The sequence below is a fragment of the Coturnix japonica genome, chromosome 1 (genome assembly GCF_001577835.2).
Source record: "Coturnix japonica isolate 7356 chromosome 1, Coturnix japonica 2.1, whole genome shotgun sequence".
In the NCBI taxonomy this organism is placed as follows: domain Eukaryota; kingdom Metazoa; phylum Chordata; class Aves; order Galliformes; family Phasianidae; genus Coturnix; species Coturnix japonica.
In genome coordinates, this window is record NC_029516.1 from 31,435,403 (window position 1) to 31,461,272 (window position 25,870).

The 25,870-nt window shown below is 41.6% G+C and overlaps 1 protein-coding gene across 10 annotated transcripts in view; it reads right to left on the minus strand.

Moving 5' to 3' along the window:
- Nucleotides 1–25,870, minus strand: part of GRIP1 (glutamate receptor interacting protein 1) — a 275,417-nt gene that overhangs the window by 166,836 nt on the left and 82,711 nt on the right. For 7 of the 10 annotated variants that reach the window (XM_015856447.2, XM_015856455.2, XM_015856429.2 and 4 more), the window contains exon 1: nucleotides 24,679–25,194. The exons of the other annotated variants lie outside the window; for them this stretch is intronic. In XM_015856447.2, the coding sequence (XP_015711933.1) occupies nucleotides 24,679–24,811 (133 nt within the window). In that variant the 5' untranslated portion in view covers nucleotides 24,812–25,194. Of the gene's footprint in view, nucleotides 1–24,678; nucleotides 25,195–25,870 lie in introns of those variants that run through there. 10 annotated transcript variants of the gene reach the window in all.

Consider the following 25,870-nt stretch of genomic DNA (forward strand, 5'->3'; position numbering starts at 1 on the left):
GTCTGTCTCTTAAGGTTTGCATTTTTGGATATTCTAACCATTGTTGTTGTATCAGGATTCAAATGCAGGCGAGTCGCGTTCAGCAACGAGATGTAAGTCATACCCTCCTGACCTCAGGCAAGAAGAGCTTGGCATGTGAAATCCTGGTTTTGTTGCGTTCTTCTGATTCTATCTTCTAAAAAAAGAATGTAAGACTACGCTGATATAATACTACAATCACACACTCTTTGAACAAGTAATTTCTTTACCCATTTTTATTTGATATCTCTAGATATCAAAATGAAGACAAGTACCAGGCAGCTTCCACAGTAAGCTATTTACCAAAGGAATATAATTAAAAATCTAACATGATAAAGACCTAACACGATGCAGAAGCATAAAGCAATGTTAACATGTTCTGGTGTTATACTTCATACAGGACTTTATCATCTGCTTCCAATCTGTCATCCAGAAGAGACAAGATTCCATTACTGAAGGGACACTATAAAAAAGAGTTTCTGTGAAGCAGTCAGGACACCAGAAAAAGACAGACCACTTTATGACCTGGACTGAAGAATTCTGAAGAATTGCTTTCTCCTCCACGTCTTTGCTTAGAAATTGCTACAGTCATTTTTGTAGCCCATAGGGATGGCGTTACATTAATCTTTCCCCTACACATTTTATTGCATGAGACCTAAGAATCATTTCCTCTGTTGCAAAGTTTACAGCCTTCCTATCTGTATTATGACACAATCATAATTTTGAAGTACGTATGCACTATTTAATAGAAAACCTTGTGTTAAACAAAAATAATCAGCACAAATAAAACTTAAGTAACGATTAGAGCAACAGCTTATTAGAGCAGCATACATATGTGATTTATAACAGCCAACTGAAAAATGACAGTTTGGGTCAGATTTCAGCACTCTTTCTGCTAGCAACACACACAAGCACATGATACCTTCATTTACTTCAGTCGTAAGACTGCTGATTTTTATCTTCTTCCAGACAGCACTGAGGATGTAACCATTCCCTTTTTTTGACAAACACTGCTAAAATCATGATGGTAGAAATTGGCATAACAGCAAAATGGAAGGAAAAAAAAATAAAGCCAACCCATTTTCTGCTGAGCATTTCTTTTCAGTTCAGTTTATAAAACCAAGATCAATTTGCTACTTACAATGATTAATAACTTCCTCGTCCTTGACAAAGCACTCTATAAGTTGTTACAGGCACAACTGTACATAGCAATGCCATTAAGGTGTCTACTTACTGTGTATCTTTTAATATTTTATTGTGGCAATCTCTCACTGCATATTTGACAGACATTTTTCTTTCTTTTAAGTGGAGTTTTCTTATTTTGTTCCATTCCCACTGCTCTTGGTAACTGGGCATCACTGAGAAGAGCCTGGCTTCAACTTCTTTATTTCCCTCTCATCAGGTACTTGCACACATTAGTAAGATCCTCCTGATACTTCTCCAGGCTGAACAGTCCCAACTCTCTCAGCCTCTCCTCATAGGAGAGATTCTCCGACCCTTCATCAATTTTGTGGCCATGTGTTGGCCCTTCCTTACCATGTCTACATCTTTCTTTTACTGGGAAGCCTAGCACCAGGGCCAGCACTTCAGGTGCAGCTCACTAGCTCTGAGCAGAGAAAAAGAAGGATCATCTCTTTCAGATGATCAGTGGTCTTCCTAATACAGACCCAAAAACATAGGCCTTTTTTGCCACAAGGCACATTGGTGGCTCATGTTCACTTCAGTATCCAGCAGGACCCCCAGACCCTATTCTACAAGGTTTCTAGCCAGCTTCACTGCATGCTGGTGTCTGTGATTACTCCTCTCTAAGCACCTTACTTTGTCCTCCCCTTACCGAACTTCTTGACATTCCCTTTTTTTGCCAATTCCTCCAACCTGCTAAGGCCCCTCTGAAGGAAAGACAACCACATGGTGTACTCACCACTCCTCCCAGCCTTCTGTCATCAGCAAACTTTCTGAGCATGGGCTCTGATATGTCAATAAGTATGTTAAATAGTATTGGCCTCTATATCAGTTCCATGGCTGACTTCCAGCTGGACTTCCTACTGATAACTACAACTCCTTGGGCTTGATGGTTAAACCAGTTTCCAGTGCACCTTGCAGGCCTTTTACCTAGCTCATACTTCAACAGCATTTCTGTGAGATCCCCACTTACTTGTGTGCAAGCAACTCATTTAAATGTTTCTTCATTTGATTATTTCATTTGATTATTTTCTCTTCCCTTGCTCCAGACTTTCCCACTGGTCTCAGTGGCCTGGAATTCCTGAAGGCAGGAACAATCCTGAACTCCACCATATCACGGTCACTACAGCCCCTGGCCTTTGCATCCCTGACAAGTTCTTCCTTCTTTGTAAGAGTTCCAAGAAATACCTTCTCCTTGTCATCTCATCAACAACCTCAGCCAGGAGGTTATCATCAGTGTAATCCAGAAACCTCCTGGATTGCTTCTGTACTGCCGTGTTGCCTTTGCAGCAGACATTAAAGTAGCTAAAGTTCCTTAAGGACCATAACCTGCAAATGTCTTTCTCCAGCTTTTTAAAGAAGGCATCATCTACTATTTCTTGCTCAGTGTGTAGCAGACATCCATAACATCACCCACATAGGTCTGAGCAATAATCCTCTCCCATAAGCTTTCAAGTGGCTGAACACCTCTCCAAAGGCTGAGCTCCATGCCTCCCTGTTGCTTTCTCACATGAAGATCAACAGTCTCTCCTTGCCTTTCCTGCCTGTATCCATTTGTAACTGCACAATCATTTATGCTGTGATAAATGAATCCCAAATGGATTTCATCTGGAGTACTTAATAAATTAGCAACCTTTAAGTATTCTTGTGACACTGGTAGATACTTTAGCATTAGTCACTGAGTTGTAGCTAATACCTTCAATGGGATACAACAGTGCTTGAGCACCAAGTGAGAACTGGGCTAACCTAACAAAAGATGGGAGCAGCTTGACCTCCCTACTCTGAAAGAAAAGCAAGTGCTAACTGAACAGAACATTCTAGGGAACTGAAAAGGAGTCTGAGCAACTGAGACGATAGGTGTTCCAATTACTGCCATGTCTCCTTCTGCCAGTGTCAGAAGGGCAGGTTTTCATTTGTATCACAAATAAGACATACGGCCTATTCTGACATTCCCAGTTTTCATCTCTCTCTGAGCAACAACATGTTATAAGTGACATCCTATATACAAAACCATACTTTGTTTTATTGGGTATTTCCCTTTTTGTTATTGGTTCCTCCAACTTAACTTATTTTGGAGCCATGTTCCTTGTATGGTGTTTGTGAAATGTTAGTGAGCTACTACTGAGGTGCCTGGCAGAGCGCTGACAAAAGCCTCTCTCAGTCCAAAGCTTTTGACTAGAATGGTCCAAAAGGACACAGCAGTTAGTACCTGTACAGTCACATTTCCCATTCTTCATGAAGACTTTCGGACAGAGGTATTCAAAAACAGGTTTGGATCATTCCTCATCAAAACTATTCAAAACATGGATATTTCTCAACTGTCAGGCAGCATAGAAAACTTCATAAACTTTTCATGATTTTAGGAGATGCTCTGATGTTTGTAAACATGTGGATCTCAGTGCAATTTGTCTGTCAGCTGCAGAATGCATCTCCTCCTGCATCCAGTGACTAGGAAGATCATATATGTTGGACATCAGAGTATAGTAGAAGTCCACATCATGCTCCACCTTTGTATGCACAGTTTCAAACACGTGGGGTGATTATTACTTTGACTAAAAAGAGGTATGCTACAACTGGATAAAAACCCACAGGCTTCCATGCTTCCAGCTCTCTCAGCCACAATAGCAATTTAATGGTGTTTCTGACAGACAACCTGAAGTGTCACATCACACAAACTATCTCCTGAACTTTAAATATAATGTTACCTTTATTTGTTCTTGGATTTCACTAAGATGGTTCTACTGGGGATACCTGAAGGATTTATTTTTTCTTCTGGATTCATTTAAAAGCTAAAATCCCACTGGGTTCTAACAGCTTTGTCTTGAAATTTAATGTGTGGAGACAGCAAACCTGCAGGAGTTTCTTTTGACAACAGCAGCAGACCTATTACTCGCACTGCATTTTTTAGCCTCAAACAGGAAGATGATACAGTAAGCACAGGTTCACATACATCATCCTGGAAATACAGCATTCATCAGACTCCCATTTGGTATCATCTGCTTCAAAATCATCTAATTCCAGGCACAGACCAGTCCATCACATGGCCAGCCTAAGAAAAATACAAGTATTTTTCAATTCATGAAAACAGCTTGAGTCCAGCAAGCATCTGAAGTACAAAGGTCATTTGAACAGCCTAGATGAGAGTCCTGTTTAAGAATCACAGTATCATAGAATCATAGAATTATCCAGGTTGGAAAAGACCTTGAAGATCATCAGGTCCAACCACAGCCTAACCAGTACCCTAACTCTAAAGACCCTCCGCTAAATCCTATCCTTGAGCACCACATCCAAACAGCTCTCAAACACATCCAGGGATGGCAATTCAACCACATACCTGGGGAGCCTATTCCAGTACTTAACTACCCTTTCTGTAAAGACGTTCTTCCTAATATCCAACCTAAACTTGCCCTGGCGCAACTTGAGGCCATTTCCCCTCATCCTGTTATTTGTCGCTAGTGAGAAGAGACCTGCCCCACTCTCACTGTAAGAACCTTTCAGGTACTGGAAGAGGGTGATAAGGTCTCCCCTCAGCCTTCTTTTCCCCAGACTAAACAGCCCCAGCTTCCTTAGCCTCTTCTCTCTCTCAAAGAAGTTTGCCCCTTCTGACAAACTCAGCAAACTCAGGATGGTAAAGCATCCAATCCTGTTTCCAGGCCAAGAAACCACGCTAGGAGGTGCACACAGGACAGCTTCTTTCAAAAATGTCTGGGAATTCCTTTCACATTTGTGCCTAGTTCATGGCACCATTTACTGTGGTTCTCCGTGTCAGCCCAAAATGACAACATTTCCTTTGAGTCCACAGCTAAGCGATTTTTTTCTCCCAACACCTTGTCAAAGTGCTGGCTTGTATTACTTCCTGAAAATAAAAGTTAGAAAGACTTCAGCTGATGCATTCCTCACTCTTCCCTCTTATAAACAGCTTTACCATCTTCGATATCAGCAGAACTGAGTTCACAGCTTGAGGAATAGGAAATAACTGCTACTCATGACAGACTTTTTCCTTCTACATGGATGACTGACATATATCTTCTGCAATATCCAGCTATAAATTCACACTTAAAAGCAAGTGGTCGTGGTCTTTTATCTGTTTTTCACAGGTTAGCAAGTTAGGGAGAAAGATATGGATGGGAAAAACACTGAGGAGTAGGACAAGTGCAACAAAAAGTCACTGGAGAGGAAGAAGAATGTTCAAGAGGGGATTCAGTTCTCCTAAGCAAACAGTAATGGGCACTTTGCTAGCTGTGGTACCCAAAGACTCCAGGGAAGACTAATGGGAACCCAGTGTTATGCTGCCATACACAACTGATGGAGAATCTTCACAGCAAATGCAAACCACGGCCTGATGGAGCTGGGGCTGCTCCCACGTGCTGTGGGGTGAAACTCCTTCTAGACCACAGGTGAATACTGTGCTCTGCTGCAGCTTATGCACCTCTGGCAACCTTTACCTGGAATTTGGGAAGCAGGGACAAAGGTGATTGAAAAGAAAACGGCTCAGAGGAAATGAAATTAATCCCAGAGGACTTCCTGACAGAAAAGTCTTTCAAGGCACTCTGACATGTCCTCAGGGCAAACCACCTTCACAGAGGCAGCCAGGACTGGAGCGATGCCTTTCCGCTACTTCACGCTTCAGTGCAAGGCAGTGTCGTGCTTCTCAGGGGCCGTGTGTGAAGCATTTCTGCTTCAGCTCTCACTATTCTTAGCACAGAGAAGAGGGAGAGACTGCCTTATTATGTATTTATGCTCTCTTACGTGTGTGTGTGTGTGTAGATAATATCTTGATATACAAAATGTCTTTAATGCATGTACCAGGAGGAAAAGTAAGAAGAAGAATGGGTCAGACTTAAAGGGAAACCCAGGGAACAGCTACATGAATGACAGCAGACAACCCCAGGCTCTGGTCTGTCATTAAATGCCTCTGCTGGAGTGGGTGGAAAGCAAAACTATGGGGCAAAGCCACACGTGCCACTGAGAGCCCGCTCGGGTTTGGTGGCCTCAAAGCATCTGTGAGCTGTGCTTCCTCCAGCAGATACACCTAAACTACTGAAATATACAGTAATCCAATGATTCAAATCCACTTCCAGATTCCCTCCCAGGATTTCTACCACTCCAGGCACATTTGGGTCTATTTTTAGAAGTATTTTAATTCTCTCATAATTTTACAGCAAGGGCTGGCAAAAACAAGGACGACTAATTAAATGGCTGTAAAAGAAAACTACAGAACATATTAGGGGTGAAAACAGAAGGGAGCAACCATCTCCAATATTTGAATCCCTGTTCTTATCACTCATCAAATCTTGTGCAATCATATGGTCTTAAATCCAGATTTCAGCAAAGCAAAATGAAAAGATTGTGACAGTCTTTGCATTATGGGGGAAAAAAGGGGTAAAAATAAATAGACTACATTTTCCGTTTTAGCTTTGTTAAACAAGAACATGAAATATTTAATAGTTCTTTTTAATGCTTTTTCTTTTTTCTTTTTTTTTTCTTTTTTTTTCTTTTTTTTTTTCCTTTGCTCCAAAGTTCAGACATTTCTTATCAAAAGAAAAACTACTTCCCCAGCCACAAACCATTTAGAAAGCCTCCAGTGATGGTGTAGTTTCAGTGATAGAACAGCGACCTATTAACTCTTGCCCACCGCCACTACAGTCACCCTCTGTGTTGTTCAGACTTCTCTCCAGAGACTGCTTTTGATTAGAGGAATATGCATGCAAAGCAAACTCCTAGCTCTTACTCATTATGGGATAAATTCATTTAGATTCGTGTTTAGGAAACCCTGACAACTCTTGCTCCATCTAGCAGGATATATCCTCATTACCACCACTGAAAGCTGGACTTTATATTAGACTTGATCACCAACTTTGTGAAGCCCTGGAAAACCATCTTTATGAACAAAACTCACGGGGAGATGCAGGACACGCAGCTGTACACCCAACAGAACTCCTTCATTGCTTCTGCACACTGTCTAGCTGGATCTCTGACTAACTGTGATCATTTCAGAAATGAATGTAATAACTCTAACCAACTTCAAAGGCAGCCTTATTCTGGTACTATTTTCACCAAGTCTAATCAATGTTTATGCCTCAAAGAATTCTGTAGGATTGCCTCTAGTAGCCACTTAGATATAAAAACTAACTTCCAGTGTATTTTGTTCAATCCATTAGTATGTTTGCATTAAAAAAAAGTTCTTTTTTCCCCCCAAGGGTTTTTGTTAGTTTGCTTTTGGTAATTTATATAATGTCTTGCATGCAATGGCTGTTTGACTGCACTCACATCTACAGGAGTTACTATTCTCTTCTTATGAAGTAAGCACTGCTCATGTGAGGTTATGTACAACCACTCACAGGCACTGTTTCTGAACCAGCAGAAAGCTTCAGAAAGGAGCTCAGGGAACAATCACAGCCAACACAGAACTCACTGCCTTACGATTTTATTTCGTTGTCTCTTTTGATGCTGGACTTTAGATAATTTTGTCACTTGGAACTTCAGGTTTTCTTTTTAGGTTGTGTGGCTGCCACCTCTGACATGAGAAGCCACGGGAAATAAACAAATACGACATGGCAGCTTACCTTGAGTGACTCGAGTCCCCAAGGAAGCAACGCTCTTACCTGATAGAGAGGGCTGCTGGTGTTCTTTTACCTGTTACAACACACGTCCTCTCAACACAAGTATCCCTGCTGCCCAGAGCATCTTCCCCTGAGCACTGGGATGGGCTGCAGGCTTGTGGGATGTCCACTACTACATCTTATGCCCCGGTGCCCCTTCTCACACTTCTGCTACATGATTATAAGCCAACTTCATTTCACAAATGTTCACTAATAATGCCTGCTTTATCACAATGCATCAAATAATTGCAGCTCTCAAAAACAAAAATATTACAAAGAAGACGGAACACTCGGTGATTCAAGTTGTTTTCTAGAGAGGCCTGCAAGCCACTCTATTCAGCACACTTGCCTGCATGTAAGTGGATCTTCAGCAGCTGGTTGTTTGTTTTTTTCCTTCCCAAAAGGCCAGAAGACTTTTCTTAAAATATCTCAAGTGTGCGTGTGTGCGTACACCCACACACCGAGCAGCGTGATGCAGCACAGAGCTACCACTAACAGGACACAACTACACAGAGACCTCTGCTACTGCAACAAATCTGCTGCTTTTCCATCACTTCAGTTGTGCTATAAATTCCAATTTCAGATTATCTTTGTATTGGATGCTGCCATTAGGAATTTCTTGCACTACGATGCCTGATGTTCCAGTCAATGAGTGCACACTTGTGCACGTGTACAAGCAATACATCACATTGTTTTTGTGCCCTTCCTCAGCACATGTGGCCTTGTGGTTCAGCACAAAAACAAGAGGTACAACTTCACAAACAGTTACACATGCAACTAACACACAGATGTCCCTTTAGCAGCCAGAAACTACCAAGCCAAATTCTATCAGCCAACCTCCTAAAACACCACTCCCTGCAGCCAAGGTGTCTTCCTTGCAACACCCACTGCTCCATTACACTGGCACAGTGGAGCAATGGGGACATGATGGCAGGACTGAAGACCTGGCCCTATATATTTGAGTTCAGCTCCGACAAGACAAAAAGCAATCTCCAAACAAAATGCAGGCGTGAGTTAATCAGTGTTAAGCACTCCTTAAAGCCCAAGAACTTGCAGCAAGAACATTCAAGTGGATACCTTAACTTGTGGTGCACCAGCATTACTATTAGATTACACATCTCCCTGCGTTACCATTAAGCGTCTGGAAACTCATGTTGAGAGAGAGGTACGAAAGCAACGCATGGACATATTCACTGATATTTAATGCAGTCACTTTGATTAATTATTAAGTTTCTGAAACATACAAGGTGCTTGAAATGGCTTTTCAAAGGGCCCGGTTTTCCCATTAGCAGATTAATTTTACCCTTGATGGTTGGCAGTTGTCTGTAAACAATTACATAATTGAGGACACACTTCACTTATCTACACAACCCTGAACTGTCTTCTCCAAAACTTAAAAAGCCATTCTCCGTTCAAAAGATTTACATATTCTTAGTATTCCCTACGTAACCTGACATTAAAGTCTCAAAAACAGCTTCTTTGTTTTATGCTGTGCCTGAATTTACACCTGATTTCACCCAGTATGCACACACGTTTTCCTAGTTAAAATACAAAACCACCAAGACTGCTCAAAAAGACAATTCAACTAAATATATAGATGTAAAACCACCGATAAAATTTCGGCTTAGGCATAAACACATGCAGTCAGTTATAAATTATTCAGGCTACTCCATCAGTCAGTACAGTTCAGCCACAGGAAAGGCAGTGAATCAAAGCACTGAATATATCCAAGGTAAAAAATATAATAATTGCAAGGGTTTGGGCTTTTTTGTTTCCCTTAATTCAGTTTTTTATAAAAATATGTATTAATTAGACAATACTCACAGCTATGAACACTTTATGACCAGGATGGTCAGTACACAACCATCTGCCCATGTGAGAGCAGAGTCAGGACATCCCCTGTCCTTGCAACCAACGGAGTTGCCACAGCTACGTTATAACCCAATGCTCTGCATCCTCCATCACCAGCACACCATGCCCTTCAACACCACCTTCACATGTAGGTCATGCAATGGCAGATGACCAAAATGTTCAGCAATAGCCACTGGTCAGACCTCCAACAGGGCAAGCGCTGCTGATCTTCAGCTTCAAGCAATAAGAAAGCTAAGAAAAAAAGAACCAACAAAACAGATGGAAATCTTAGCCCAACATAGGCCCTGGATGGGCCAAGGTGTGAAGTAATTAAGTATTGAAAGGAAACTCTGTCCTTCTGCCTGGCTACACTTATGTCTGCTAGAGCAGTATCATAAAGCTAGGCTTAATTTCGTGCTATTCAACCACCTTCCCTAAGCACAGACATAGGTTAATTAGTTTAATTTCTGTAGAAACAAATCTGATTCCCTCACATTTTTCCACACCTTGGTTCCCAATTCAATAAAGCAAGAAAGTGGAATCAAGTCTTTATCATTCTCTAGAACAGTGGTTTAGTATAAACAAGATTTCTAGCAAAACAACAACAAAGAACCATTAAGAGTATTTTTAGGCAGCAAAAAGTCTTAGAATACTTGAAAAGCAAGTAACAGAGAGACTGTTTTAATAGCTCTATAGCTGCATCATTTGATTGGCTTCTAGAGTTCAGGGTTATCCAAAAGTCACACACACTTTCCTCAGAGCAGACTGATAATCCTGAGATCAAGACACTGCTCTGTACAGAAAACAATACACAGAGGGGAAGAAGCCAATCTATTTGCATCCATTTGCATGGAAGTTCTGCACCTTAATCTACATCCCAGTTTCCTTTAGACAGAAAGAGCAAGAAGAAAGGGAAGAGTCATTACTTCCCTGCAGCAAAGAGACTTTCTGAAGAGGCATCCCCACTAGGAGTGAAATATTCTCATTCTGTATTAATTAATGCCTCATAAAATCTAATGTAGACAAAACTCTTCCCAAGTCAAGATCAGCAAGCCAAGATTAACCGAAGTACATACACAAACCACAAAGTATTCTGTATTCACTAGGACTGTATTTGATGTACCTAATGAGAATGTGGCCCAATGCCAGATGTGGTGATAAGGCACATCCAGGAAAACATTAAGGGAACATCCAGGAAAAATTAAGCTTGCTAATGAGTGGAAATGAGCATAGGGGAAACATCCCGGAAAAGCCTCCTCTAAAACCTAGAGGAAACCTCAAGGAATTAAGGATGGCCCTAGTGGAGCTGAGGACAGAAGTGATAGAGAGCTCAACTCTGCTCAGCACAAACTGCCCTTTTCCTATCATCTTATCATGTAATCTCTCTGCTCCTAATTACCATTATAGGTAGGCTGACAAGAAAGTAAATGACAATGACAATAATAATCCAAAAAGCTAAACAGTTTAAAAATGAAGTGAAAAAACAAAGCCACCTTTCCCCTGCATTTGCAAGCAGAGGGGCAGGCACTGATCTCTTCTATCTCTGCTCTCTGTGACAATGACAGGGCCAGAGGGAATGGCATGGAGCTGTGTCAGGGGAGGGTCAGGTGGGGCTTAGGGAAAAGTTCTGCACCAGAAACCAGTGGGCATGGAACAGGCTGCCCAGGGCAGTGGGAGTTCAAGTTGCTCTCAAGGCATAGGGTCTGAATTTTGAGTGGTCCTGTATGGAGCTGGAATTGGAGTCAATGACGTTGTGAGTCCTTTCCAGCTCAGGATATGAGCCTATGGTTTACTTCACGCTTTAGCGGCTATTAGAAAATACCAGCAAAAGAAAATGCTGACATCCCCCATACCAAGTGCTGTCCACCAGATCACTGGAGGCATGGAAGTACTTCCCTGAAGACAAAGAGCAAGGAAACTGCTGATGGACAGGCCTGCAAGGAAAACATGTCCAACATGCAAAATGGCTTTCATGTCAATGAAACATTTGTTCTCTTGATCCCTATGGCAGAAGTACAGAGATGGGGAAATCATTTCCAGATATAAGCCCAAGGACATTTGAAGTAATCACAGCCCTTGAGGATACAGGAGCTATGCCTACTAGGGAAGTTGCTCATTTTTCCCTCTCAACAATTCAAATTGGTTTGCTGCTTGGAAATGAGGCTTATCTACACTTGGAGAGCTGCATAAGGGGATTTTGTACATTCTGTTTTCTAAGTAAGTTTCTGCTCAAGGGCAATGATTCTGAAATCATATGTAGATACATGCATATATATATATATATACACACACACATATAAACACACACACATATTTGACTCTGAATTTCAACATCAAGTGTTGGGCTATTTATTTCTAATAACTGCACTCACAATATGAGCCCAGAGTTAGGCAAGCCAAAACCCACCTCCCAAGCGCTCCTGGTATATTTCCACAGCAAGAGCAGACTCAGGTCTGTGAATAACTACAGTCTGCAGACAAAGAGCCCAGTGCTCTGCACCGCTCTCTGTGTTGCAACCCCAAGCTGCAGAACTACACCACAGAGACAGCAACTCAAAAGTCAACTTCATCACACGACATTTTGCTCTTTCTTTTCACACATCTGAGGAAACAACACAGAGCTGCTCTAGCAGAGATCAATATCAAAATAGAAATACAGCTTCTTTTGCCACTAGTCTTTCACACTATTGGAACCTCAAGTTGCCACATACCCATGTACACATTTTCTCCATACATGCAAAAACATGCCTAGCTCCCACTCAAAGCCCCAGTTACATTCAAAAGCAAAGGAAATCTTGACTTATCTAACAATAATTGGATGTCATAAAGTACAAAGTAGCACTCAGTCTCCTCTAAAGCTCCAAGTGAAAAAAATAATCAATATACTTGACGGGCAATTTAATACATTTAATATTTATTACAAAATATCTATCTACTTCTCCTTTTGCTTCATTAGAACAACATCATGAGGTTGGTGTTAAATAAGCCTCTATTTTCACTCTCTCTTTTTCCTTTAAAGCACTGTTGTTATTATTATTACAGACTAAAAATTGAAATTCTAAGACAAGGCTTATGTTGAAAAGATACTGGCAAGAATAATTGCCTTTTTCAAAGAAAAGAAATGAACAGTAAACTGTATTAATCAATGATTATTGAATCCTGTGCTCCAGGCTAGTTGTTCCTGTCAGCAGAAGTCCTTAAGACACAGGTTTTCCACTTCAGCTTTAATGAACAAGGCTGAAATCATGCATTGAAATGAATTAATGCAGAACTAATGAACCAGCTTTGTTTTTGAAGTCTGAACTACCTCACCTGTGAAGCAAAATGTGAAACAAACAAATAAATAAATAAGTAAAAGAAAAAAAGCACATGCTTACAAATTATCTCAGAGGAAACAATCCAAGGATGTTTATCTTGCAGTCAAAACATCCTCTTATCTTTGCCAGAAAGTGGAACAGAATACAAGAATACAACACAAATGACAAACATCTGGGAGAAACTACAAAGCTCTTAGAATCGCTGCTTTATTCCAGCCATATGGGTCAATTTCATCAGGGTTCACTGCTACAGACCCTTATGAACATAACTAACCTGTGCTTGCAGGACCGAGCCTTCAGCCAGCCTACAGCAAGGCAAAGCCTAGGCGATATAAAGCCTTGCAAACGCATGGCCAGCTCCACAAATCTTGATGAAATAAACACCAACGTCCAGAAAAGTGCAACCACTGCAGACGTATTTTTGAGAGAGCTTTTGTAACAGCGGTTACCAACAAATAAACAAATCTCACCACGCATTTTAAGACGTATGGAAAAAATCACATTCAAATCCAAGACCACAATCACTGAATAAAACCAGCTGAACTGGCAGATGTAAAGGCTATTTGAATTTCACTTCCTTGGCTTCCTCCCAGGACAGCTTCCTATTTACATCTTTTTCACTTAGCCTCTACCTTAAGGCATCCCTGGCTGCCTTGGGTCAAGCCTAAGGGCAGGCCATATACATTGCAAACTCGAGACTTTCTGTCACAACAGCAGCCCTCACAGCTGCTCGTCAGTCACATCTTCTTTCTGTTTTGCTGAGTAGCCCACCAACTGCATTAAGATAAGTAAGTAAAAAGAGCAGCAGACAGCAACAACACTTGTGTTTTTTTAGAAGGAAAAGACAAGGTGCAGGCCACAAACACGAGTGTTCCACTTTGTATTAATACAGGACACACACAAGAGAAGATATCACAGGTGTGGTAGAATGTAATACCAAGCTGTGAGTTGTATCACTTGAATATTTCCACCTGACTTCTACCCTACACTGTAATCCCTGTTACTGCATTAATATAGACTTCAAAAATGGACCTGACAAACAACCAGGTCCTGTTCTGTGAAGCACTGATCATTTCCAACCACTGCCACAATAATCAGAAGAAAGGAAAACTCACTCAGCCATCACAGATCCCTCAGCATTGCCAGTTCCTTGGAATCTTTTCTCAAAGTAGCTGTGCGTTTAAATCATATCAACTGCTAACAACAAAATACGAACACCATTTATAGGAACAAATTTAACTGCTCTTAGGGAACTGATCAGATTACCTTCTGTAGGTTGCTCTAAATCAGGTTTAATGTTTCTTCTTATTTTTACATGTTTCCATTTCAGTTAGCAGTAGTTTGCATATATCTAAGGCCATAAAGCCACTGCTGCTTGTCATCCGCTAATGAATCACATGAGACAGACTTCATTTTATCACTGAAGAGAGGCCACTCACCAAAACTAAATTTTCCTTACCTGCAAATCCACTGACAATTTACCAGGGCATGAAATACCAACATATTGAAGCTTTCTAATAAGTGACTCCAAGTAATTACTTTCACTGATTTTTCAAATAACATCTTTCCAATGAAATACATTTCCCATAGAGTAAGTTATCATCACACAATGGAACAGCATACTGCCTCTGCCTTCTTTTCTCCTCACATCATTATAAGCCTCTGAACAACAACGTGGCACAAAACAACAGCACTGTATCGCCTTAAGACTGTTAAACCAACAGCTAATAAAATTCATTATCATGTCATTATTTCAGTATATCATTTCATATATCCTTTCACTATTCAAATTCAGTATCTATTATGAAGAAAATAACCTACTGTGAAAGTACATCTGGCAGTAGAAGCCCAATTACCTGTAAGATAAAACAGACCCCAGGCTGCAACTAGAACAACCTTGCACATCTTCATTAAGCCTCTGGAAACAACTTGTGTGACATCATCTGTTCTGCAAAATTCACAGCCATTTGGATTCCTTATAGAAGTCCAAGAAAGAACCTAGAAAGGGGTACTGTTTTCTACCCGCCCTAGAAGCAAATACAAACACTGAATGGCAACACAGGAATCAAGGAGTCAGGTACAAAATGGTAGCATTCTGTCCTTCCTAAATTCTTTGTGTTACAGTTGAAGCAGTGGTGTTTTAACGGGGAAGCTGTACTCTCCTGAGTAGAGAAGCCCTCCCTGTTTTCCTCCATTACCTGTAGTGCAATGCCAGTTACTTCCTGCCAGATCTAGGCACCTAAGATGTACACAGTGACTGGGAGGGCAGAGAAGAGTCACAAAAAAACCCCACACATCTAAGTATAGCTATGTTTTTATAGTTTCCTTCACAGGCATCATCTCAATTTCCCTAAAACAGGCTTGTCAGATGTGACATCCCTATCAGACAGCATGGTGCACAACCATTCTGTGTGCTGAGCATTCAGAGCTAACACAGCTGGCTCTGCAGTCCACAACTTGGGTCATTACCCATATGCGAAAGGAACTGTGTTGACCACACAGTTCCTACTGGGTTTCTACAATGGCAGAGTATGGCTAGCGGGGTCATCAGGGCTTTAAATCACCTCCTACTCTAAGGTAGAAAAAGGTAAAAAACCAAGAGGTTTCTATCACAGTGCATTTCAAATACAAGTCTGTGAATGCACTATTCATTGTTCACTGTATTTATTTGTAATACATTATAAGCATTTATTTTGTAATAGCATTGCTATCAGTTGACAGAACAACTGTGTTGAGGGAGGAGTATCTCCCCTTCTGGTATCCAAATGGCACAGACCTGAGCAACCACAGAGCTTGTTAAACAGACCCAAAGGCACGGCATTTGCAAACAAACTGGAAAACACAAGTTACTGATCTAATACTCCATACAGCATCTGTCTGCCTTTGGCTTCACTTTCTTTTTTTGTGGTTTAATTCAAACAGCATTTTCCCCAGATCCATGTTTAATTTTCTTCTCCCTTCTGTCTTCTACTGTCCTGCTTTCTTCTCCAAAGTTCCTTTTTACAAAACCACAGAATATCTGAGGTGGGGAGAACTCTTTGGAAGGCCTCTAGCTTAAAATCCCTGCTCAGAGCAAGGCCAGCTTTGAAGCTGGATCTAATTTCAAAGGCAGACTAGGTCGCCTGCAGCCTTATCCAGTTAGGTTTTGAGTACCTGCAATGAGATTTCTTTCCATCCCAATAAATATCTTCATTCCCATCTTCTTTGTCCTCCTTATTTCCACACTCAAGAATGTGCACAAGGGTATTGCATGCATCAGGATCACAAGTATAAGTTTGGCCTCTGAAACACAGTGCCTGATGCACTGTCTCCATGCCAGCTCTTTTCAGAAAAGCTGGTGTCCCCATGCTTCATGTGGGAGATTATTTTATATTAGGATTAGCAAGTACAGAACAGCCTAGGCAGAACTGAAGGGCTGGAGGAGCAGGCAGCCACACCCTTACACTGCAGTCAGGGGATCTCCTACCTCCTCTCACACCGTGCTGCTCCCCCTCCAGGTTGGCTCTTGCTTGCCTTTCATGCACAGCTCTCCCTTGTGGTCTCTCACAGTTGTTCAGAGCACCGTAGGACAGCAGATAAATCAACCTGGTTCCTTCCCTTCTCTAACTTCTCATGGTACTAAAAAATGCCTCAAAGTTCTATTGTCTGCAGTCAGATCCTGTGGCAAGTCACCAACGTGTACATTCACCCTCACAAAACAAAGGAGTCTTTAGTTTATTTGTGTTGTGCCCGTGACCCACTGTTGAGAAATTTCCACTCCAAAAATCAATAAACCACTGCTCCATTTTCTCTACTACCTGCGTGCACACACAAAAGAATAAAAAAGCAAACAGATCCAAGTGCCAGAATTAGGAATTCCTAGTGAGCCTCAGTTTGGCCTCCTTTTTACACATGCCTTACAACAGAACCATTAATCACCTGAGCTACTCTTTCACTTTGTCTCATTTAATGCCCCAAATAAATGACTTCACCTGAAAAATTATTCAAGACCTTGTTTTCCCCTCATTGCTCCAACTGGAACTCTATGCTTTAGCTCCCACATAGTATTCGAGCCATTCTCTCAGACAGACATTAATTTCTCCCTGAGCTTTTCTGTGGTGCTCATCACCATAGCATCTGAGGGCTTAGCAAACACTAATTTACTTTCATGGTGTACCAGTAAAGGAGAGGTGCCATTAACCTCATTTCACAGGTTGAGAACTAGAGCACAGGGAGATTATCATCAAAGGTGTGTGGTAATTTAAAAGTTCCAGTCTGAAGTGCCTTATGGCTGAAATTTCAGAGCAGTCAGACTTATATAATTTTTACATATACAAACCATGCTTCCTTTGGCCTGCTACAGCCACCCATGCATCAAATTCAAGCTCTTAAGTCAGGTCTAAAGGAAGGAGGGAGGGATAGAGCCAGGCCCTGAGCTCTGCTTAGGCCACCTGCGAGTCTACCACAGCTGTGGTGAGACAAGCAGATTGCCCTCAATTAAGGAATCATTAAAGCAAGGCCAAATGAAGGTTCTGTAGGCAACTTTATCTCTGATGCTCTTCAAGTTCTACTTGTATGCCCTCAAAAGTGGAACAGTCTTTTATGCTGGTCCGCATATAATCTGGTTTGAGAGGGAAAACAGAAAACCTGTGGGAAACGTAGCAGTGTCCAGATGTATGAGCCATTGCAAGAAGATGAATTCTGGAGTCAGGGATGCAGAGGCAAGGAAAAAGCTGGAGCCAGGGGCAGAATGGGCTGCTGCACCCAGCTCTATCCCTGCTATGTCTACACCTCAGAGCTCCTCCCAGGCCCACTCTTCTCTGCTGAGAAACATTTCTCAGTGTTGTCTAATGCTTTCTGCATGCACGATTACAAAATATGCTTTATATAAATAACAGGTGTTTATATACATTCTGATGATTGATTATACCTGCTGGGGTACCCTGCTGAAAAAACAGCAATAACTCAATAAATGTTTATAAAACTCATCAACAAGGGCCTTGTATTGTTGTTTCCCTCTTTGTTTTACTAATTAAATTAAGTTCTCAGTTGGAGCTGATGGCCAATATTAAAGCATCTCAGTAGTTGCTTTTACCTCTCATTTTCTTTAATCTTAGTTCATAAAACCCAATGTCTCGTTCACTTCACGGTATCTAAGAGAGAATAGAATCTTATCACTAAATATTCACAATGCAAATTGGTGATTAAACACGTGAGCTTCTACATAATCAGAGGAAGCTAAATGTTGTCCAAGTCTCTCAGCATTTCATTGTTTGAACCCAAATGTCAGATATTCCAAACATACTGAAGAATAAAGAACTCTCAGTTCTCCAAACCACAAAAGATGCAATCTGACCACTACAGCCACCAGATACCACTGCAAGAGGGGGATGACCCATAATGAATACACTGCTTAAGCAAGGACAATCAAGAGCTTTAATAATTTGGTAAAGAATGAGACCCAAAAGCAAACAGAAGTAAAGTAGCACAGAAGTTCTACACTTATAACTGTTAGAAGGGAAAAGTGTTTATACTTCCTGCAAAGAATTAGGTATCTCATGTCCTATTTTTTCAATGTCTTGAAGGAAACAAGCCGGTTTCCCTCAACTAACTCACAGCTTTACCATCTGTGCTCCGTGCTGCCCCCAGAGTCTAAGGGCCACTTGAAGGAGAGCCACAAAAGGTCATCTTAAAAAGCAATGCTACAGCAAATGAACTTAAATTGGCTCTTGTACCACTGCTTTAGGAAAAAAAAAAAAATAATGTAGAATTTGTGTAGCATGTTTCATAGATAATGAAAATATTTCAGCGGAACCAGAGCTTGTGCAAAAGTGTACCTGCCTGGAGCAAACGCATTGCCCTGGTGCTGCAGGGAAGCAGAAGTGTGAAGCCTTGCAGATACACCCTGAAGCTGGGGACAGCAGCAGTGCAACAGTGGAAAAGACTTCAATTATCTTTGAATTTATGTAAACAATATAATGCAGCTAAAGCTACTACCCAAACAAATATGAGCTCCGTCCCAAGAGTTACAAGCTCATTTAACTAATATAGAACAGGAAATGAGTAAATTAGGATCTAATTTATGCACATTTCTTAAGGGCTTGAAAGATCTAGGTGATTTCATAGGATGCTCAAGAGCTGCTCACATTTTATAATGCATTGCTATTAGTTCTCTATCTATAAAGTGAGAATAATATATAATTCCTCATTTCTTGGGTTTTTCTAGTAAGGATGTATTCACTAATGACCATGACAAATGAGACAACAATTAGAAATGGTCATATGCAAAACACGCACACAGTTACTGAGAAGTAAAGTGACCCTTTGCAAGAGCGTGGCTGTCATGAAATACAACACTATGCCTGATGCAATGACCACCTGCTTAACAACAGAACTGAACATGGAAGAAGATGAAAAAGCAGCAGAAACAGGAGGGTACAAAACCTTTATCTGAAGTGTTTGAATTTTATCCAGTGGAAGGTGTTACAACTGACACCTTCACACAGGAAGTTTTAGCCCACAAGTCAATGAAGATAACTTAATAACTTGTTACCACTGTTGTTACACTGGCAGGTCTCTTAGTGAGGCTGCTGATACTGTCTGGCCTAGCAGTAAAGTTTTAGTGGAGTTGTCTCGTTTAATGCCATGCCCAGCTTGCAAGCTGGCAACTGATCACAGAAGTCTCTCTGGACATGGGTGTCCTTTCCCATCCTATCCAAACTAGAGGCACTGGGGCTGCTGAGACCTCAAGAAGTGAGGCCTCAGTAAGTGACGTAAGGAAAGCAGACAGAAGTATTGATAAACTATGATCTATTAATATCAATTTCCAGGGGTCAGCAATCCCGAAACAGACAATAAGTACAAAGAAATAAGAAGCTTTAATGAATTTATTTTTTTTAGAGGATTATTTTCACTGTGTTTTCAAGGCCTGCCATATTCCCCATTTCTTCTAGCCAGTAGCAAATTGATCACCTTTACTTTCAGTGAAAGCAGAGGTTTTACTGTTCTGACAAGACGTGATCAAGGAAGGAAGAAGCAGCAGCCCCAACGCACACATCCAAACACACAGCAGACTAGCAGTATGCATTTCCTGGGAGATGAAAAGCTGTTTGTGAAATGAAAAGAAGTTGTCCTCCTCACCGTTTCAGATCAATTACCGTCTATGCAACCTGAGCTAGAGATATTCAGTGCCCTTGTCACCACACTACTCATAAAACCATTAACTCTTCTAACAACCCCAATCAAATCAATGGGATGAGAGCAAACAAGAACAATTTGTGCCAATTTACGAAATTGAGCCAGTTTGGAAAGTAAGAGTGAAGCTGCTACTTGCCACAGCACTAAAAGCCATCGGCATATTGCTTCCTTCAGTGGTCTGTCTTAGTGCTATTTCAGTAGTAGATCTCTTCCGTAAGTATTTAACCTAGTTTTAAAGCAACTCTGGTTATGAAATACAAAGACATTTGTTAGGAAGATTTTGGCAGCTGTGGGAGTTTCTGCACCATAACACTGAGTCATGTTGGAGAATAATGCACAATCAGAGCAAGGGAAGTTTTTCTGCTGACATAGTACCAAGCAGTACATTATATACTCAGTGTCCTTCTTATTCCCAATTTCAATCAAACAAGAGGCTATCTTTAATTCTGAGTTACATTGAATATTTTGTTTCCTTTTTGTATTATTTGCTAGGCTTGGACATGAAGGATGTCAAATACCTTCCTTTCACGTTCCAGTGCAGACAAGAAACAGAGTTGTGACAACTAATGGAAAGGGAGAAAAAAAATCACAACTACTTTGGAGGCAAATTGGAAGAGATTAATGTCCTGAAAGTGAGGAAACTGATGATTCTCACACAAGAACTGCAGATGAAATAATACAAGGCATCAAAGCGATTATAATAATTTTTAAAGGTTTTAAAAGAAAAAAGTCTGGCATATAAGATATAGCCTCAAATAACTGGATGAAAGTAAGCATTTACTGATTAAAAAAGAGAAAATTAGATCTGAGGAGAAAGCCGCATTGGTCTAACCTTGGGATACTTCAAAACACACTTTGAAGGAAAAAAATTAAAACTATTAATTCAAAGTAAAATGGCGAGAGAGAAAATACTACATGACTTTATTGAAGATAGCCTATGGCGAACTATTTTGTCTAAAATATGAGTGCTCTTGTCAAACAGAGTGTAAGAGACCTTGACAAAGGATAGAAGAAAATTATTTGTGTAACTCCGTGAGTGACTACATGGAACATTTTGAGGGACAGAGCTTAAAAACAAGAGAGGGAGAAAAATAGAACCTTGGGGTTAGCGGGAGTTTACTAGTAGAATTATTTATGCATTGATTTTTGAAATGGTTCTTCCATGTCTTTATGGCGCTGACACCAGAACATTTACGCCAAAGGAACATAATGCTGACTGTGTGTTGGGAAAACCAACAGACAAGAATGAAATGGAGTGTCCTTCAGGAAGAAATGGATGGCAAACCTGAAGTAGCATAAATGCACCTGTTCACAGTAAAGCAGCCTGGAACCTCCTAGGCATTTTGCATCATCTCCAAGCTCCAAAATCTGCTTCCATTCCATTAGAACACAATCCAACCCTTTTCAGATGTTTTGTGAAGACTTGAGGCTGCAATCAGGCTGGGGCTTGTGTTTGTTTTGGTCAGAGGTGGCCAGGCTGGCTCCAAGTGCATCCTCCCATTCAAGACCAGGCTGTAATAAAAAGGTCCTGGCAAAGCATCTCAACTTCTGTGGAAGGACATATGCCATCTTTGGAAATGGGCCAGGCAACTATGCCACACAACAGTCCTGCCATTTGCTGTCAGTCCCGGTAATGGCATAACAAGGGCCTTATTCACACAAAGCCTCATTAAAAGGAGCAGGTTGAGGGGTAGTGCCATAACACTGCACAAGACAAATACTTTTTAAAGCACTTTAAACAATAAGCACCAACTTGTCCGAGCAGCTTGGGCAGAAATTTCATTGCCCATTATGTTTACAGTGGAAAGCCTCACTGAAATGAGTGTGACGCCTGTGCTACTAATGTCAATATGTGTTTGTGTATGAAGATTATTATCTTAGCTGTTCTCTCACTACATGGCACAGAAAGAGACTCTCAGGAAAGAGAAGAGAGCTGATGTTGTGTGTCAAAGCAAGGAGCATGAACTGAGCGTGCATGAATGAAATGTCCAAGCAAACAGATGTCAGAGTGGAGTCTCTTATTCACTCAGGGAGCTTTGGGTACTACTGCGCCTTTCTCACCTCCAGCATTACAGCTCATTTGGCCCCCCATCACAAAGCTTCAGAGAATTACATGCAGTGTACCTAATGAGGAGCTACAAAACCCGGGCACAATTGGGCTGAGGACAAAGTAAAGTCACCTTTTCCTGGTGATTCCCAGAGGCCCACTCTATTTATAACTTTGTTTTGTTTCTGTTTGATCTTTTGGCTATTCTAATGCACTTCCTCAGTTTTTTTATGAATTCCATCTCCCTGCAGTACCCTAAGCAGTACTATGTATGGGGGGAAGAGAGAACAGCAAGCCTAGAGAGCGATTGGCTCAGACAATCTCCAAAGGCACTCACTAATTGGTTACGTAGCTCATAAAAGGAGACCCTTTGGGAAGGATGAGTGACAAAGCAAGGAGAGGGAACAAAACCTGAACAAGCTCCTACTCTGTTCGGTTGAATGAACAACAGGTCTTTGATTTCATTAGCTCTGATATTTGGAGAATCATACCAATAAGTGCAACCTTATTCTCAAGCACGCATCCCTCAAGCATACAAGTGCAGAAGGAATGACTATTAAAAGCTCTGCAATTACTCTAAACTTGCACTGTAAACAGGATAATACCAGATCATAATTACATTCAAGATAAACACTTCATTGTCTCCATTACATGAAATCCAGTTTCACAAGAGCGTTCACAGTAGCACCAGCAGCATCCTTCTTACATGTACACACAGCAGATGCCACACCTACCCAACCAAAGCAGCACACGGAAAGAGCGGACAAAAGAAGCCCTGGAGGAGGAGGGGTTGTGTTTGCTATACTGCCTGCACAGGCTCCCTAATGAACACAGCTTGAACCTCCCACGACACGCTCTGTGTTAGTAAGTGTGAGAAGTTGCAACTCCTCGTGCACCCAACTCTATAGGACCGCGCACTGTGTTGCTTGCTCAGTGCGAGGGTTATGACCACCAGTAAAAACAACACTTCAAAAGCAGACATGCACTCACCCAGACTAAAATATTTCCAACCCCCAGGGGCTGAGGGGTGTTACATCCTTTTATTTTCTAAGGAGAATAAAATGAAAAACCTATTAGACATTTGGCTCGCTCTTAGTTCCTTGCATTAAGTCAAGAGTAATAATTTATTAATCAACACACAACAAATCCTTATGACATGTGACAGTGTTGGGAGGGGTTTTGCTTTCTTATTTAAAAGACCTTCAGCACTAACAATCAGTTAGGGGAAATACTTTGACAGCCTGCTTTGACACATTCCTTTTATTTGCATATTAAAGCAAAAAGTTATGTGCTTTCATTGACCTGCATTATTTTCACATTTTTCAGTGCTAAGTACGTTTTTTAGTCCTTGTGTATTATATGCCAACGTGATAGACAGCTGCTATGATTGTAGTGCCCCTGAAAATAGGTCTTTCTCATAAAAACTCAGTCCTAACAACATAAGGGTTTATCAGCAGGATACATGTGCTTTGAAATGGAAAAAAGATAAAGAATGTATAAGGGAGAACTGCAGTAAAAAGAAAAAAAAATCAATCACTCTGTATTAGTTTACTTTTGCAGATGGGCAATTGTGGTGCATTTAAAGCTGAGAGGAAAACCTCTAGCTTCAATGTTTTCCAGAGAATAGAGCACTCTGTTGCTGCTGAGTAAAGCCATGTTCACTATTTTGTCTGAAAACAAATGGATGGTTCTTATTTCAGACTAAATGGAAATGAAGCTGGATGGCATGAAAAGGATGTGACAACTGCCCCAGCAAAAATAAATAAAAAGGATGAAAAAGCACATCAAACTCCAGCTGCTCAAAAATAGCTTCGCTGCAGAGCTCCCAAACTGCTGGTCGGAACAACAGAAAGCTTTTACAAGGATCACCAAAGCCCGCCAGGTGCTGAGCACAAACCCAGTGGATACACATTTTGCAAAGGGACATCAGAACTTACTTGGGTTTGGGGTGAGCTGCTGCAGCCACGTGACCACCACCACCACACAACCCCACGGGTGCTCCCCAACAAAGGAGCCCACGGAGAGACTTTCTGCAGGCTCAGAGGGCTGACTCTCGCTCAGCAGCATGCATTAATCACCAACTTGAACCCACCAATGAGAGATTGCTGCCTCTACGCTGCTTTAAAAACACCCACAGTACAAAGGCATCCTACAAGGGTGACCACCAGCCGATCCATTCTCAAAACAAAGTGTTTCACAGCGGCTCTCCAGCGCTCAGACTCAATTAACTGCACCTGAAATATTAACCAGGCTGACGGACCCTGCTCACTTTGGGAGCTTTGTGCCACTTCAGCTGTTTCACACAGGTCATCAGCAGCCACAGACAGACAAATCTATAGCTGGAAGCTTTCATACTCGCACAGGGCTCAGGTTCTATAAAGTGAGGGACGCTGTTTGGCCTTTAGGGTGGTTTTGTTTTTAAAGAATCTTACAAATGTAACATTTATCACAACTAAAGGAAAGCGAGGTTACGCGAAACACTTACTTCGAAAATGTTCAGAAGCGTAATAATAGACATCCTCATAGCCCTCGTGGTAATCCTCCTCCGGGCGGTACTTTTTGCCTTTTCTTCTCCTTGACCTCCGTATCTGCTTGACGAAGCCCAGGAAGCGCTCCATGGCCTCAGCGCCCACCAGCAGCCCCCCACCTCACACAGAGCTGCCCGGGCACGGGGCAGCAGCCAGCACCGCAGGAACGCTGTGACCTTCCACCATCTGGTACCATTAAAAACCCTGATCTCAGCTAGGGCTGCAAAGCATATTGTTTCCCCCTCCTTAAAAAAAAAAAAAACAACAAGAAGGTGAGGGGTGGACTTTTATAAAATCTACAGACTGGAATATCTCAACATAAAAATAGATAAAGGGAAGAAACACTGATGGGAGGGGAGAACTGAGGGTTGCGAGCAGTTGTTGAACAGAGGAAAGTTGGAGTGCGCTGCCTGCCAGGCAGAGGAGCCGGCACCGGGAGCTCGCTGCCCTCTGTCTCCATCATTTGAAGCGGGGCTGGGAGGCGGGGAGAGATGCGAGTCGGCGGACTGAACCATATCCACAAGCGAGGCAGGTTTCCCTCTGTCAGTTAAATCTGTCCTCGCATTTACGCAGGCACGGGCTGAGGGCTCTGTTTGATTTCATTTTGTTCTACGGACAAGAAATGCATGGCTCCGTTCCTGGCATCGCACGCACCGGGAGAACAACCAGCAGAGTGGTTTAACCCATACACACAGCCCACTCAGCGGCAAGCGTGTGCCCAGTGTGTTAATTGGAGCAGCAGGGAGAAGGCTTAGCAGCTGTTAAAAAATGACACATATACCCACTGGGCATTGGTGCACTCTAATCATTGCTAGATCTAACCATTAAAATGCGCTTCACAGATGGGTTTCTGATAGAGCTGGCCAGGCTACATGGCAATAGGCAAACAAAGGAAGCCACACCACGCGCACACCACGCCATGCTCATTTAAAATCCTAGCAGAGTTTTAAAACTTTAAAGTGAAGATGCAGCAAACTGTGCTGGGCACTGGAAGAGATCAGCAAACAGCTCAGAAAGGCACTCACTCTGTCCTCTTGCTGCATGCCCAATTCCTCAGCATTTCCTCAGATAAGGCACGAATTTCACAATGAAGTTTATCTCCCATTCAAAATCAAAAGCAGTGTTTGCTCAAATCCCATTTCCTTGACA